The sequence below is a fragment of the Mycteria americana genome, chromosome 5, assembly GCF_035582795.1.
Source record: "Mycteria americana isolate JAX WOST 10 ecotype Jacksonville Zoo and Gardens chromosome 5, USCA_MyAme_1.0, whole genome shotgun sequence".
Taxonomy (NCBI): Eukaryota; Metazoa; Chordata; class Aves; order Ciconiiformes; family Ciconiidae; genus Mycteria; species Mycteria americana.
Window position 1 is genome coordinate 32,224,002 of NC_134369.1, and position 16,770 is coordinate 32,240,771.

The 16,770-nt window shown below is 44.3% G+C and overlaps 1 protein-coding gene across 6 annotated transcripts in view; it reads left to right on the forward strand.

The window, feature by feature from the left end:
- The window catches only part of PLA2G4B (phospholipase A2 group IVB), a 58,397-nt gene extending 42,612 nt beyond the window's left edge, over positions 1 to 15,785 (forward strand). For 5 of the 6 annotated variants that reach the window (XM_075502780.1, XM_075502783.1, XM_075502785.1 and 2 more), the window contains 8 exons: positions 1,683 to 1,905; positions 2,522 to 2,639; positions 3,727 to 3,864; positions 5,054 to 5,158; positions 5,988 to 6,173; positions 9,272 to 9,438; positions 9,958 to 10,144; positions 13,546 to 15,785. In XM_075502780.1, coding sequence (XP_075358895.1) covers positions 1,683 to 1,905; positions 2,522 to 2,639; positions 3,727 to 3,864; positions 5,054 to 5,158; positions 5,988 to 6,173; positions 9,272 to 9,438; positions 9,958 to 10,144; positions 13,546 to 13,790 — 1,369 coding nt within the window. In that variant the 3' untranslated portion in view covers positions 13,791 to 15,785. Of the gene's footprint in view, positions 1 to 1,682; positions 1,906 to 2,521; positions 2,640 to 3,726; positions 3,865 to 5,053; positions 5,159 to 5,987; positions 6,174 to 9,271; positions 9,439 to 9,957; positions 10,145 to 12,415 lie in introns of all 6 variants that reach the window. The other variant, XM_075502784.1, reaches the window with a different exon arrangement.
- The last annotated feature ends 985 nt before the right edge of the window (positions 15,786 to 16,770 follow it).

A 16,770-nucleotide genomic window follows, 5' to 3' on the forward strand; every position in this document is an offset into this window, starting at 1 on the left:
AACACTCCTGCCCAACTTCGTGTTGTCTGCAAACTTACTGAGGGTGCACTCAATCCCCTCGTCCAGATCATTGATAAAGAGATCCTTGATAAACAGAACTGGCCCCAGTACTGAGCCCCGGGGAACATCACTTGTGACTGGCTGCCAACTGGATTTAACTCCATTCACTACAACTCTTTGGGCCCCACCATCCAGCCAGTTTTTTTACCCAGCGAAGCGTACGCCCATCCAAGCCATGAGCAGCTAGTTTCTCCAGGAGAATGCTGTGGGAAATGGTGTCAAAGGCTTTACTAAAGTCTAGGTAGATAACATCCACAGCCTTTCCCTCGTCCGCTAAGCGGGTCACCTTGTCATAGAAGGAGATCAGGTTGGTCAAGCAGGATCTGCCTTTCCTGAACCCATGCTGGCTGGGCCTGATCACCTGGTTGTTCTGTATGTGCCGTGTGGTAGCTGATGTGGTCAAGATGATCTGCTCCATAACCTTCCCTGGCACCGAGGTCAGGCTGACAGGCCTGTAGTTCTCTGGACCCTCCTTCCGGCCCTTCTTGTAAGATGGGTGTCCCATTTGCTAACCTCCAGTCAACTGAGACCTCCCCAGTTAGCCAGGACTGCTGGTAAAGGATTGAAAGCGGCTTGGTGAGCACTTCTGCCAGCTCCCTCAGGACCCTTGGGTGGATCGCATCCGGCCCACAGACTTGTGTATGTCTAAGTGGTGTAGCAGGTCACTAACCATTTTCCCCTTGGATTATGGGGGCTTCATTCTGCTCCCCGTCCCTGTCTTCCAGCTCAGAGGGCTGGGTACCTGGAGAACAACTGATCTTACTATTAAAGACTGAGGCAAAGAAGGCATTAAGCACCTCAGCCTTTTCCTCATCCTGTGCCACTATGTTTCCCCCTGCATCCAATAAAGGATGGAGATTCTCCTTAGCCCTCCTTTTGTTGCTAATGTATTTATAGAAACATTTTTTATTGTCTTTTACGGCAGTAGCCAGATTAAATTCTTGTTGGGCTTTGGCCCTTCTAATTTTCTCCCTGCATAAACTCACAACATCCTTGTAGTCCTCCTGAGTTGCCTGCCCCTTCTTCCAAAGGTCATAAACTCTCATTTTTTTCCTGAGTTCCAGCCAAAGCTCTCTGTTCAGCCAGGCTGGTCTTCTTCCCTGCTGGCTCATCTTTCGGCACATGGGGATGGTCTGCTGCTGCGCCTTTAAGATTTCCTTCTTGAAGAATGTCCAGCCTTCCTGGACTCCTTTGCCCTTCAGGACTGCTTCCCAAGGGACTCTGTCAACCAGGCTCCTAAACAGGCCAAAGTCTGCCCTCTGGAAGTCCAAGGTAGCAGTTCTGCTGACCCCCCTCCTTACCTCTCCAAGAATCAAAAACTATCATTTTGTGATCGCTATGCCCAAGACCGCCTCCAGTTGTCACATCACCCACAAGTCCTTCTCTGTTCACAAACAACAGGTCTAGCGGGGCGCCTTCCCTAGTTGGCTCACTCACCAGCTGTGACAGGAAATTATCTTCCACACATAATTCCCTGGTGAAGCTATTACTGTTGGCTCTCAATCATAACTTCAGTTTAGGCTTGCTGATTCTCTTCTTTGATGAAAGTGGTTGGGTAAATATAGTAATTTTCCAAACCCATCCAAATAAATGGATGATTTTCTCACATTTTTGTTCTTTAGGACCCTAGCAGACTTGTATGAGGATGCTGACTGGTCACAGAAGACTCTGGAGGGGCCACTTAAGGCAGTAAAAGAACAAGTGACAAAATGCAAGCTCAACCTTATGTCTATAGAGCATCTGAAGTATTATCACAAGGAACTCGCTGAAAGGGCAAAAGCAGGACATGTGTCATCTTTTACAACTCTGTGGTCACTTGTTCAGGAAATGTTCTTACATGAACGGGTATGTACATGGTCCTGCCACACATTTGGGAAACATCCACTCATTTTCTTTAGAGCTTTACTCTTTGAGGGCATGACATAATGTGTGGAACAAATCCAAAGTGACTGAGGCATCCCAGTGTGATTTGTAAACAATGACAGAGGATCTTGTAGCCAGGATTTTCCAGGGTAGCTAGTGGTTTGAAGGTGGCTCCGTACTAGGGTGCCCAATAGCTAGCAACTTCAGTAGGCAAACTTTCAGAAAGAACTGAGCAATCCCCCCCTGAAAAGTCAGGTCTTTTAAAGTCTGTTTTTAATTGGACACGTAAGAGCTAGAATAATCTGTCCTCATGTGAACATTAGTCTCAGCCTTAGTAAAGATACGTGGGATGCAGGCAATCAAGGCACTTAGATATTAATGAAGAGGTTACTAGGTATCAAAAAGGCAACCAGGAAGGAAAGTGCAGGAACATGAAGGAAGAGGTGTCTTATAAAAATGGGACTCACAGATTCCTCAGGGTTGTAAAACATCTGTTATCTATCCTAGATCTATCCATCTGCTCAGCTAGATTGTGTCAGTGTTTTTGCCTTATGCTCTTCCAGAGGTTTACTGTGATTTTTTTTATCTCTTCGACTAGCCAAGAAAGTACAAACTCACAGACCAACGCAAAGCGTTGGAGCATGGACAAAACCCATTGCCTTTCTATGCAGTCCTCAATGTGAAAGAGGAAAAGTTCAGTACTTTCAAATTTAGAGGTAAGTATTCCTAGAGTTTTTTTCTGAGTCTGAGTAGGGACTAAAGACCATTTGGAGGGAGGGTGCGTGTGTGTGGAGAATAAAAGGGGAATACATCTGTTGCTTGCCCTGACTCAGTATTCATCTTTTAATAAAGCGTTTGTCTTTTTTGCGAACTGCTGGGTGTTGATTAGAAAGAGCAGATCTGCTGGATAACATCCTCAGGCACAAACAGGGCATTTCTGAAGATCTGGGCTGAAGTTCTAGTTTTGCCATAGATGTTGTGAGTGAGTGAGTGAGTGAGTGTGGGCAAATCATGTGATCTTTTTCTGCCTCAGTTCCACACCTATAAAATGGCTTTGGTGGTTCCTTAGTTTGTAGAAGTGCTGTGAAATGTAGTTGTCACTTCCCTAAATACTACACTGATGAGGGTATGAAAATGGAGTGGATATGATTGCTATGATGGGTATGATATGACACCATTTAAATGGACACAGGCTATATTCCACAAAAGGTATTAAAATTAGCAGATACTGGAAAGAAAAAACAGTTAGTACTTACATTTGCTTAGGTTTATAGCTACTGTTCTACTGCAATACCTGTAACAGGACAGCTTGAGTTAGGAAACTGCACAGCTATCCCCACACTGTGATACTTTCTAGTTTGGAACTGATGTGTCTTCAGGCTGCTTTGTTATATCATGTTGGTTTGGGTTAGTAGAGTAGTAGACTGACAGGTTTGGGTTAGTAGAGGTTTCGTGCCAGTCATTCCTTGCAGGTTGGATCACACTTGCATGTTGTACATTTGATGCTCTTGATTTAGAGAGGCAAGTGGGATCCCAGAATCTTTATATAGAAATATATATCTAAGCTTTTGAAGCTAACGTTAGACTCCTTCTGAGGTGAAAAAGCTAGTTCCTTTTGTATGCAAATCATCTCTCAGTTTGTATGGAACTAGACAGCGTAGTTTGCCATACAAAGCTACTGATAGTACAGAGCTGCTGAGACAGCAAGATCCATGGAGCTTGTGGATAGCTTTATCCACAGGGGAAGGTTTTGTTTTCTTATTTTTATTACAGTAAACATGCCATGCGTCAATTCTTTTGCAGAGTGGGCGGATTTCTCTCCTTACGAGGTGGCCATACCAAAATACGGAGCCTCCATTCGTTCAGAATATTTTGACAGTGAGTTCTTCATGGGAAGGCGAGTGAAGAAGCTGCCAGAATCTCGGATCTGCTATCTGGAAGGTGATCTAGCAGTGCAATATAGTTAATCACAACATGGTAGAAAGCACGGTACTAGCTAGCCACTGGTTTGTGTACAATACTCCTTGCCAGCAGGTCTGCTCTAGGTCTTGATTCAATGGGCTTTTTACCCCTTTTGTTTGTAAAGCTTCTTTCCTCCTGTCCTCCCTTTTAACCTGGGTAGATTTGGGAAAGTTGCAGCACGGTTCCCCTTCCCGTTTCCTGAACCAAACAAGAAGGTGGAGAAGGCAAGTTGAGGAAATAATAAGCCTTTCTTCCCTGACCAGTCATCAAGCCTTCAACTTCATCAACTATATTTCTAGACAAAACATTGCTGGGGTAGGATTGGAAGGCGCTGAAAATAAAATATAACTAATCTAGAACAACTCACAAAGGTGAGAACCATCTGAGCTTTGTGGGTTGAGAATGGTGTCACTAATCTTCCCTGCCCGTAAGGATGAAGGAAGCCCTTTTAACCTCCAACAACTGCTTTGACTGGCTGTTCTGCCTTTAAAAATGAAGAAAAGGGGGAAAGCAGCTAGTCAGAAGAATCCATCTGCTCCAGGCAGATTTTAAATCCATGTCAGAATTTTAGCTTTTGGTACCAAAACCAAGGGTCCAGTGGAGACAAAATCGTATTTCTCTCACTGTGAAGTCTGCTAGAGATTGAATTTGTTCCTCATGTGAGTACCTGGCATGGGGCTTAATGACAAAGGATAGTTCTTTCTTTTCCAAAAGCAGACTCACATATGGAGCTAATTCTATTTTGATCCTGGACCAGTTGTACTTCACAGAAACAAAACATGCCTGAAAAGAAAAAATGGGTCTTAGATAAATTTAAAGAATAAATCAGTTTAAAGAAGGGCCTTATGCTTATATGGCTTCACCATTCTTTCAAAGCCTGCTTTCTCACAAGTACACAGTAAACACTCTAAAACATCGTTTGGGTGACTGATACCTCTTATTTTGTTACTCTGTACTATACAGTGAATAGTCTGTGTGTAGTTATCTCTTGAAAAAGAGCACTGAAGTGCTGACACCATTATGTTTGAACTCTGTGTGAGACCTACTGCTTATGCTGTGTCATGACGGGGTCAGCTCACGTGGGCCAATAATATATAGCATGGATACTTGTGATAGTCAGTGATTAACGTAGTGGTGCACTATTTTTCCCATGTGGTTTGACATGCAGGTCTTTGGACAAACATCTTTACTAGGAATTTACTGGATGGCTTGTACTGGTCCTCAAATTCAAATGAATTCTGGGAACGATGGGCCAAAGATATGGTAGATATAGGTAAGAGTTTCAAAATCAGTATTTGTTTTTGACCAGAGAGTGCTTCCTATTCAGGAGAGGATTCAGAAAGATACACTATTGCTGCTCTTTGTGAATAATCTCTCACATGTTCTCCCTAAATTGCTGCATCTTATGTTGCCTCACTGTGAATCTTGAGCATGATTTTCACCTGTATCAGAATCATCACTATGTGATGTTTTCATCTTCTCTTCTCTTCTCTTCTCTTCTCTTCTCTTCTCTTCTCTTCTCTTCTCTTCTCTTCTCTTCTCTTCTCTTCTCTTCCTTTCCCTTCCCTTCCCTTCCCTTCCCTTCCCTTCCCTTCCCTTCCCTTCCCTTCCCTTCCCTTCCCTTCCCTTCCCTTCCCTTCCCTTCCCTTCCCTTCCCTTCCCTTCCCTTCCCTTCCCTTCCCTTCCCTTCCCTTCCCTTCCCTTCCCTTCCCTTCCCTTCCCTTCCCTTCCCTTCCCTTCCCTTCCCTTCCCAGAGGCACACTTCATGCTAGTTACAAATGTTTTCCGTTTAAAATTTGCTCGTGGTCTGTTAAATGACTCTCCCATGACTGCCAATGAGAAGGGCGGCTTTTACTTGTAGCAAAAGTACAAAGCCAGTGTGTTATTTGAAAGAGTAAAAGCCAAAAGCTGTGCTTGCTTTAAACAAAACCAAATACCTCTTTGTTTAAAAGGGATTGGTCATGTGCATATGTTTTCAAGCAGACTGCAATAAACAGGGAGGGGAGGGACCCACAGGAAGACAGCAAGGGCAGCTAGCCAGTAAAGGTGCCCAGCAGAACAGATTGCTGATGTTTTTTCTCACATTTCCTTCTCTATTTCAGAAAAACATTCCCCTGAGGATGATATCACTGTCATTGAGCCTCCGTCTTGTTTGTCAGGGAAGTTGTATGAAATGTTTCAGGACATTATGACCAAGCGTCCACTACTGGCAAAGTCTCATAACTTCCTGAGAGGCTTAGAATTTCATAAGGATTATATCCATCAGAAAAAATTTATTGAATGGAAAGGTAACTGCAACAAAGAGTTAGCTGCGGTGTGCAGGTAACATCTCAGATTTTTTTTTTTTTTTTAGACTTTGGAAATCTCACATTTAGAGATATTTTCTCAGGGTTTGGAAATCTGCTGAGATGGAGCTATGTTCATGGTGTCTGTTTCTTCAGGGTAACAGGTTAAAATGAACTAGTCCATGGGCCACTCTTTCACCACCTGAAGATAACTGTAATTTGTGTCAAAGCGTGCTCTTCTACAGGAATTTTGTCACTCTGCATAGGTACAGTAGTAAAAAGATTCAGGAAGGGTAGAAACTTTTGAGGTCAAGAAACAAAGGTAACACCAGAAGCATAAAACAGCAGGTTGTTGTGTGGATCAGATGAAGGAAAGGACTGGCTGCAAGCAGTGGTTGCCCATATGTGTGGTATTTCTGCCTGATGATTTATCCATCCAGAGACCTCTCTTTAACCCTTCAGAAACAGAAATACCAAGATCCAACAATAAAAAGTTAAAGCTACATAGATTTAGACTGTATTTATTAAACAAACAGAATGCATAGACTTGATGTATAAATTGAACAACAATTTTCTATGGCCTGTGCTCTACAGGCAGGCAAAGTAAACAGTCATAATAGTTTTACCTCAAAATCTATGAAACAATCTGTGAAATGATAGCAACGTGATGGAACTGAGGTTTTGTGCACCACAAACCTTCCTGTAATCCCAGCATCCTCATTTATTCCATGAGCAGGTAGCAGTGAGGGAGGACCCCACATTATTAAGGTTAATCTGACTTCAGCAAGAAAACACGTGTTCTCTGCCTCCTCTGAGTCCTTATCTTTGGCAACTTGTGTTTTCTCTCCCCTGTTTCATGCAAGTTACAACACTTTTTGTCCCTGGCTGCCATTGCTGCATGGTTTGCTGGCAAGAGATGGTGGAGCTTTTTTGTGGATTAAGGCAGAGCCCACAATGTGCTAAGTGCTTTCAAAATGTTCAGTAAGCAAAAAATCAATGTTCTGTAAGAGTCTGCTCTAAGAAAACAAGTGAGAGAAGGAGAAAACAAGTAGCATAAGAAGGGTGGGTGAGACAAGGAGCAAGCGAGTAGCTTAAGAAGGTGGATGAAGGATAAAATTGTCAGTCAGTAAATGTTAAATAATTTTCCTTACATTTGCTGACTAGCAATTTTGTAAAGGCAGATCTCAAGGAGGAAGAAGCAGATTTCAGATTTTTCAAGGAGGAAGAAGCAGATTTTTTTGTAGAAGCAGATTTCAAGGAGGATTTGGAGGAAGAGAGCATAGAGACACTAAAGACTACCTCAGGGTAGATATTTTACAAATAAAGTAAAACAAGTGGAAAGCATGAAGTCTGGAGTGGGAAGGGGGAAACTGAGAATCTGGAGTGGGAAAAATTAGCAGATTTTGTATCCTCTTTTGGCTGCCTGCATGAGACCAAGCTAAAACCAGGTATGGATCCATCTCTAGGAGCAAGAGGAGATGCCAGCTCTGTGAGCGGAAATGATAGTCTCGTGGTAGGTGAAGTCTCCAGAATATAGCTGTATTTTAAAGGCTTCCCTGCAGCTCAGGTTATCTGACACATTAAAACAAGACTTTAAATGCCATGTGAAAAGCCTAATTTTCATGGTGAGAAATGAGAACTCATAGCCTGGAATTAGTGTAATGCATTTACAGTAGGGTTCATGCTTTCAAGGGAATTCCTGATGCAGGACTTCTTTAAAGTCCCTTTTTGGGTGTGGCATAGAAGAAGAGACTCTCCCAAGGAAATGCCTACTTCTAATTCACATATCCAGCCATGAATAAATGCCGCACAGTTCCATCTCCATGATAAGAAAATGGGGGTAATGGAATTTCAACTAAAAATATTAACAGGCCAAATAAAACTAGAAAGTACACTTTGTTTCTTCTGTGAGGGACTGCAAGCAAATGTCTCTCATTACAGCAGAATCTGTGAATACCCAGCAGCCATGAATGCTAAAATAAGCAAATAATTTTGTAAAGACTTGACAGTGAGGGAATGGAAAAAAAATGAGTTATTACTTCAAGCTGCTGTCAAACATTCCAGGCTATGGAACAAGCAAGAGTTATTCTGCACGGTTTAAATCAATACTACAGAATGAGGCCAAGCAGAGAGATCGAAAGAAGTGAAATGCTGGAACTTACCTGCAGTATTTCTGTTATCAACAGTTTCTTAAAATACCTAAGCACAAATTATTTAAGGCTCAAGGGGTCTGCTCTGGGCTTTGCTACCTCATTTTGTGCACTTGAGGAACACTCTTAAACTGATATTTTTATATTTAAAACCATGGCAAAATCTTTCTTATTGCATGGGACTAGAAATGGTACCAGGGGAACAATAGTGGACTTGCTGTCTACAGGGCAGGCTGGTGGGGTTGCTAGCAGAGAAATAAAGAGCCTAGCTATCAGAAACTGGCTTTAGATCTCAACTTGCCAGTTGGTATAATCCCCTTTTGGCATTAATGTGAGGTTTAATTAATTCAAGCAATATTTTAAGCTGTTGGTAGGGGATGCTGTGTGCATGATGTGGTATTTTTTTGCAGCATGGCTGAGATAACTTATATGAGAGATCACTGAAAGCGGGTTGAAGTTAGATTTTTCACCCTGGGAGAGGAGTCTAATACTGAGAATGCAAAAGCAAAAAAAGAGCAATGCAAAAGTGCAGTGATGTACTGCATTTGTTAGATTTGTTGCTACACTGTGAAATTGTTTTTGTTGTTTGCATTTTTCCCAGTCCTTAGGGGGAAAAAAAAATCGGCTAAAGCCTGTATTCTGTGAAAAATCACTCCCCAGAGCAGCTGTGAGGCCAGTGGAGTCTGTGTCTCACCTGTCCTCTGCCTGGCTGCCTCATGGCCTGCCTTTGTGAGTGTGCCTGGGGGAGTGTGGTAACAGGCCAGATGTGCTCAGACGTGCATTTTGGAGGGCGTGCTCCCGAGGTCACGTTTGTGGGCTCGCATTATGGAGGGAGGTGAGCCTGGTCTTGAGGGCAACCAAGGGGCTGCCCTTAACATGTAGCACAGACAGAATTACTGATGACTCCTTTCCTACCAATGCACCACTAACTATACTCAAAATGCTTTTCAGACACTGTGCTGGACTCTTTCCCTAACAATCTGACACCGCTGCAGAAATATCTTTGCCTGATAGATGTTGGCTATTTCATCAACACCAGTGGTGCAGCACTTTTCAAGCCAGAGAGGAATGTAGATGTCATTATCTCACTTGATTATGGTTTGGGGAATGTGTTCAAGGTGAGAAGATTAACATGCTCTGCTCCTTGCAGCCCTGGTAAAATTGTTCTTGCGTTATTAAAACTTCTAAGTAAGTGGCTGTCTAAGTCTTGATCATACACTCAAGAGCAAACCAGTCACCATATCTTGGAGGAGGAAAGAAACTTCCTTCAAGACCAGAACTATAGAAACCGATAGGCTCTTTTCTCTGTAGTGGATTCCTAGGATCCTCAGGGAATTGCAGTAACAATTGGTTGCTGGAGACATGACCCTGGTCTGTCCTCTTGACAAATTCTAAGTGTGGCTTTTGGTCATTCCCTCTAGCTGTAAAAAAAATTATGGGGTGATAAGAAGCATCTTCTGACTTGTGGTGAGTGGTGGCAGAAAGTAGAGTTATACTGTGGCTACTTTGGACTACACATTCATTGCAAAGTGATTCTAGGGACTGAATTAAGTTGCCATAGTATTTCTATGATACCTCAGTAACCCTGATTCTTGTCTTAGTGTTAGCTTTAAGGCAATGACATTCTGTGTCCACAGCAATTAGAGATGACATACAAATATTGCAAGATACAAAAAATCCCATTCCCCAAAGTGGAGCTAAGTGAAGAAGAAGAGAAGAACCCAAAGGAATGTTACGTGTTTTCGGATGCAGAGGACCCCAGAGCACCCATAGTAATCCATTTCCCCCTGGTGAACGACACCTTTAAGGAATTCAAGGAGCCTGGTAAGTTCAGTCAACAAAACTATACTTTCTAGTTGAGTTTGGGCCATTTGTCTTTCCACAGCATGGATCTTATTTGTCCTTTGTAGCAATAATTTTAAGTGAGGGTACAGCCTTTGTGTGAGACCATCTTGTCTCCTACCCATCATGGTCATACACGTATATTTGCCTCTTCCATTGGGCTATGAATGAGCATGCCCACTCATCTGTCAGGCCAGGTCTATGTTACTGCATTCAGCTCAAAGTACATGAGTTTCCACCATGGCAGAGGAGAAGGAGGTGTCAACTCTTTTGCTGTTAACCTAGTCATGTTAACCTTCTCACCAAACCCAGGATTATGTTCCCTGTATACAGAGTGAAACTGTATCTCTCATCCAGTAAACTATGATGCGACAGAGGTAGCTGAGGCAGGTCCATGTCTCTACTGGTTGGCCTCCATGTACTGCTCAAGAGGCAGGTTAGCAAACCGCAGCAGACTCAGTGATGCTGAGTAAGACACAGGACAGAACAAGGCTATAAGCCACAACTCACACTGCAAGGCATACTGGAGAAGGCAGCACTTGCAATGGTAAGATGTTGGGGAAGAGGTAGGGCCAGAATTCCTCCTTGATCCAGAAGAGACTGAGAACGTCTGCCAACTGCTTCCCCACGTTCCCCCTATCAATTTAAGACCTAGCAGTAAGCAAGCAGGCTGGGCACTGGTTGCTTCTCCTATACTCTCATGCCTTTGCGCCAACCACCATCTAGATGGAGAGAATTAGCAAGTCTCTCCAGCAATAATAAGAATGATGTTTTTGGCCCAAAAGTCACAGCAGAAGGAACGGGCACATGGCTGGTAACAGCTGGATCAAGTAATTCTGTTGTGAACACGTTCAGAAAAATAAATAGTAGGAGGTGGAGGGGATGCAATGTTTAGTTGGTGTAAGGGTAAGAAGCATAAAAGTTACTGATCGTCCTACCTTGGCCTAGCCATGATATGGTGTTGGTACAAGCATTTGGGAGAAGGAGGTTACTTCCTTTACTGAAAGACAGTGAATAGAAAGAGCTGCTAGAAAAGCTCTGTTAGTCTGTGGCGCACGCAAGGAAAAGCCTGTATTAGCTCACAGAGAAGGGCCTTGTCCTGTACTTGCTAAAGAGCTTTGCACATGAGTTTGGCAGCCCTGTGCACATGATTAACAGACAGCAAGACCCTAAGTTTCCCAGATAACACAGCTCCTAGCCTTCCTCCCTCTCTCCAGGGAATTCAACAACAGACATGGCTTTGCTTTGGGGACATATGCAGTTGGGTTGGTTCTGTGTGGAGGCCCAGCAGACCCTGGGCAGTGGGGTCTGCCCTCAGGTGTCGTCTTTGAATGCAGGCATGAAGCAGCAAAGGCCATGTTAAAACAAGAGAGCCTCAGTATAGACTAGGTTTTTCCAACAGCTTGTGGGATACTCTGCAAAAATCAGACAGGTGGTATCCTGTTGGTGCCTCTGCTGTCTGACCTCCTTAACCTGAGACCTTCCTCTGTGCTGGAGCTCTTAGAGCAGTGAACCCTGAAGTATCTCACACGCCACCTTTTGAGTTATCAGGCAATGGGGAACTTCGGCTCTCCTTTGCTACTGCTCAACACAGCAGACAGAGCTCTTCTTCTTCCAGCTCTTCTTCCAGCTTTACCCAAAATTATACTGTGGTACTGGGACCACAGCAAAATGGAATTCTCTGAGGGAACATTTGGGGAAGGTCATGAACAGCAGCAAAACAGGTTTAGTAAAGCTCCTTTTCTGCTATGATGTTCACCAACGCTGAGAGAATTATGTGCAGTGAGAGATACACCAATAAAATCATGTTTAGAAACTCTATGGATGAAAAGAGGAGATACCCAGTGGAGGGAACTAGGCTTGTTAGGTGGAGGCTGGAGATGGTCCAAATGGCAATGCGCAGTGAGATACGGCCATTGAGCAGTGGCTAGCAGGTAAAACAGGTGAGTGTTTTAGAGTCTCTCTGAATGAAAGATGGATGAGATTATGCAGAGCAAAGCAGCTGCTGCAGCTTCTCAGCGCTCCAGGCCCAAATTCGTGAGCTGTGACGCTCACCTGCACGTCTCTGAGCAGCCGGCGATTCATCAATCAAGCTGACAGCCAGCAACTGGTGTGGGTGGTTGGGGGAGGGGGACCTTGGCAACCTGCTCCCGTGGATTTCAAGTTTAACAGTGGAGCTTTTCATTTCTAAATGGCTGAGAGACACCTTGTGGAATGTGGGTACTTATTTTTCTTGCTTTTAACTATTTAAAGTCTAGAAAAGAGGATCAGCTTGTGAAGTGCCCATTTACAATGCAACTATAGACTGTGCTTTTGTGTGCTTGAGGCAGATGCAGCTGTATCTGGATGTGCATAGCACAGATAATACAGCTCTCTGAATACTGGGAGGCTCAGTGAAGAAAAACTTGGACATTTTTAATACAGCCACTTCTAGTGACAGCCTGTGCCCAGCACCCTGCGATCACACTGCCCAGAAACCACTAGGTTAGACTAAAACCTGCTGTCTCAAGCAAAATTCATGTGTCATTTTCATGCGTTCTGGTAGACATCATAAGGAATATCTCAGCAGTCTGTTTGTAGCCCTGGTGACAGTCATCTCACAATACATTTGTGGTTTGGGCATATTTGGTTCAGACTGCAAGGAGATAGGTAAAAAACAGAGAAAAAATGTTAACTCTAAACATTTTGTAGAAGCATAAATAGGAGGCTACCGAAGTCCCTGGTGAAGGTGATTAGGGTGTCCTTTTAAGCAAAAAGATAGACCTAACAGGGAGGATGGATGTTGGCAACTCCAAGAGGTTGGGTTAACCCGAGGCTGAGTTGAAGGAGCTGAAGGATGAGAGGCTGATGTGGGGTGCTCTGTTCCCTCTGCATCTCCATACTCTGCAACAGGCAATCCTGCGTGGTTAGCATCACAAGGCCTCCCTGTATGTACTAGGTTGTCCACTTGCTCTAGCTGGCACATATGCTCTCATCACCACTGATCGAGGTCTGATCATGGATTTTGAAAGGTGTTTCAGGTGTGTGGCTTGTCCGAGAGTCAGACTTACAGGGTTTGGGAAAGGATGTGGACCCAGGGGCACGCTGCCCAGGAATGACTGTCTGCAGGGGCAGGACGAGGGGGAAGGTAACGATTCGTGCCAGCCCTGCTGAGGGATGTCCAGTCTGAGCTTTAGCAGCAGGGGGAAGGAGGAGTGGCTGGGAAAGCTGACCAGGAATGGCTCTTTCAAGCTGGGTGTGTGTGTGTGTGTGTGTGTGCGTGCAGTCTTTCCTGGAGGCTGTTTTTAACAGCAGGTTCTGCCAAGGAGATCATTCCCCTCCAACACCGTGTGTTTTGTGCTCCAGATTCAGCTCACTGTGGTGGCTTTTGTCTTTCCCTGCAGGGGTAAAGCGCTGTCTCTCAGAGATGGAAGAAGGCAAAGTAAATCTGGAGAACAACTGCTCACCCTATTACCTCATTAGGCTAATCTACTCCTCTGAAAATTTTGACAAACTCGTGAACCTGAGCAAATACAACATCCTCAATAACAAAGACCTGCTCCTCCAGGCAATCTGGAGTGCTGTAGAACGGAGGAGAAGCGGCAGGACTGGGAACCTCCCCAGCCACTCTGGAGCTGGATACCCCTAGGCTGGGTTTTTGCACTCTTCCCCACTGAAGGCTATGACAGTCACATTACAACACATCACAGTCACATTATAACATGTCACAGTCACATTACAACACATCACAGTGTTCATTATTTGCAGGAAACTGAGGAAACCTGTACATTTCTCATCTTGCCTTGTTCAAGTTTCTAGCTTTCAAACGGGTTTGTTTAATCTCCTTCCCCCAAGTTTTCAGACCATGAAAGCCTCACACTGTGGTCTTACTTGTTAAGAAATTAGGGTCCTGGTTAGCAGAGACCCTACAGGATCTCCCCAATGTTATAGAATATGGTGGTGGTGATAGTGATAGTTCTTTGTATGTGCCTGTCCCCTCATTCCTGAGCCCATTGTCGGTGTCTTTTCAATGCTTCATTACAAATCAAGTCCTGGCCATTTGCATTCTGTAATGTCCAGATTTTCAGATAGGCTGAGCAACTAGAATTTGCACTGAATTGGTGGGCTCAGCTTTGAAGTCAGGCCAAAGAGTCGTATGTATCTGTGAACAATGGCCAAACTGCAACGTGGACAATTGCATTCTGTCTGGCCAATTCCCCTTGCTGATTTAGGAATTATTCTTTTTTTCCATTCCCCTGCAAGAGTTTGGCACAGAAACGCTGCTCTAGACTGCCACGAGGGGGGCAGTTACATTTCAAGGAGAGGACATTAGCTGCAGAGAGCGAGTACAGTTCTTTTGAGTGTTGGCTGGAGGAAAAATTCTGCATAAGGCGTGAGTGATTATATTGATTTATACGGGTAGTGCCTTTATGCATTAAAATGTCAAGAGCCTGAAACAAGCTTTTGATACCAGAAACTCAAGGGGAATAATTACCATAGACTCAAGTATATTTATTTTAATAATCATGACCGAGACATAAGCTGGTGCTCCTTATGTATGTAAACTGAATGTAGGATAACGTAACTCACTAACAGAGTGCATAGCCATTGTATTTTCACACCCAGAAGATTTTTTCCCTTTGCAGTCTTCTATCCCTAACATCATAGGCAAGGTATTTTTAATAGGTGCTACACTAAAATAGAGCACAAATAAAAAAAAGGAAATTCTTTATCACACCTCCTTGCTGGAGGAAAATATTTGGAAAAATTACACTTGGTGTTCATTTGCTTTGGAGTGCAGTGAGAGACTTTGCCTTGAACTAGGAGCTTGGAACATCTTTACAGCCCTTCACTATATTAAGAAGATGGTAGGGAAGGATGCTGAGCAATATGAAACAGAGCTCCACAGAAGTCAGAGAAGTTTCCAGACTTCCTAGCACCAAAGGATTTGGACCTGCTTCTGGCTTATTTAATCCAAACACAGCATATTCATTGGGACCTCCAGGGAAAATCTTATACATTTCTTCTGTGTTGGAAATTTACTTGATATCTAGAATTAGTTTTACTTGAAATCCAAAACTGGACAAAGAAAGAGAAACAGGGGTCTGCCTTTGTGGTATATGCAGATAATATTCAAGCTCAGAGGGAGAGCATATACAAAAGGCTTCACTGCCTGAACCCTGCATCTACTAAATGCTTCTGCTGCAAGCAATGGCAATGAATAAGCTTCAGCAATATTCCTTGTACAGTGCTTATTTACTGAGCTAAGGAATACCATGCAAAACCTGAGGAGTCTTAACAGCTGGAATGCAACTGTACAACTGAATTCAGCCCATGAGAAGATAAGAACTAATCGGATACTGGCTGCAAGAAAAAAATAAAGAGCCATTTTGAGTTGAAAGGTGAGATGGCAGCAGGGGGGCTACCTCAGAAGAGAAAGAGATCCTACCAGCAGGATCTGTTACCTTTGCGTAGGAGAGCAGCACGTCCTGGCACAGTATGCTGTGGTGCAGGCACATGCACAGGGTGTGCACTGCTTTCATGCTCCTCTGGCTGGTCCTATAAAGAAACCCCTCCCTATAGCCTGCTTGCACAGAACAAAAACGGATTCTGGCATGACTGCGAAGAGGCTGCGTGCTCCCACGCCCCGATTCACCCAGGCTCCAGCGCTTGGCCCCACAGCCAGTCGGTGTTCGACCCCCTGCTCGCCTCGGCCAGGCAGCGGGAGCAGAAAGGATGGACAAGGAGTGAGTGATGCCATCGTTCTGCCCGCCTCCATGCCCTCACTGCGTTGGTGCCCTTGGGGCATCAAATCATTGCTCGCGTCTCCCAGCGTTATGCTATTACACAGGAGGTGCAAAGGGCTGAGCTGGAGGAGAGGGCTGGGGGCTGAATAGCTCGTGCGGAGTCCCAGTAATAGCAGCCGATAGCGGCTTTTCTGCTGCAGTGGTTAAAGGACTCAGTTCAGTCAGGGATGCTGGTGTTCTCCACAACAGACTGGGATTTCTTTTGACACTAAACCCATATCTAACTGAAGCTGGAAGACTTGGCCTTCAGGAACAGAGATTCAGTGCAGCCCCTGCCGAGATACAGCAGATTCGTCAGGAGCAAGACCACCGATGATGACTTTCATTTACGTATCATCCATATTGTAAATACGAACACTGTTTTGCCTCATCTACCTAATTTTTATGCTCTGCTGCTGCAAAAAGACATCTCTGTTTTATTCATGGGCTACAGTGAGTGATCCGTAACCCTCGTGAACCTTGGCAGCACGTGCCCAGCAGCAAGGCAGCGCAGCCACGCTGAGAAAATCGTGTCTCTCTAAATGCTCCACAGACTGGTAACTGGGGCGTGTTTGGTGCATTCATAGTGCTGCTAATGCAAACAGAAATGCCCACTAAAATGTGAAAGAGCTCAAAAAACCCACAGGGTTTTCAGGTAACCCACAGTCAGTGGAGAACAACTTTTCTGAGGGACTGTTAAACCCTGTTTAGGGGTTTAGAGTGAGGGAGGTAGCTGTGGGTAGGGAAGGAGGTGGGAAGGTGGTGTGACTCTCCCTTTGCCAGGAGAACTGTCACCCAAGGTTGTGCCAACACTTAAAGTAGGCCTGGGAACTGCTGTTTAAT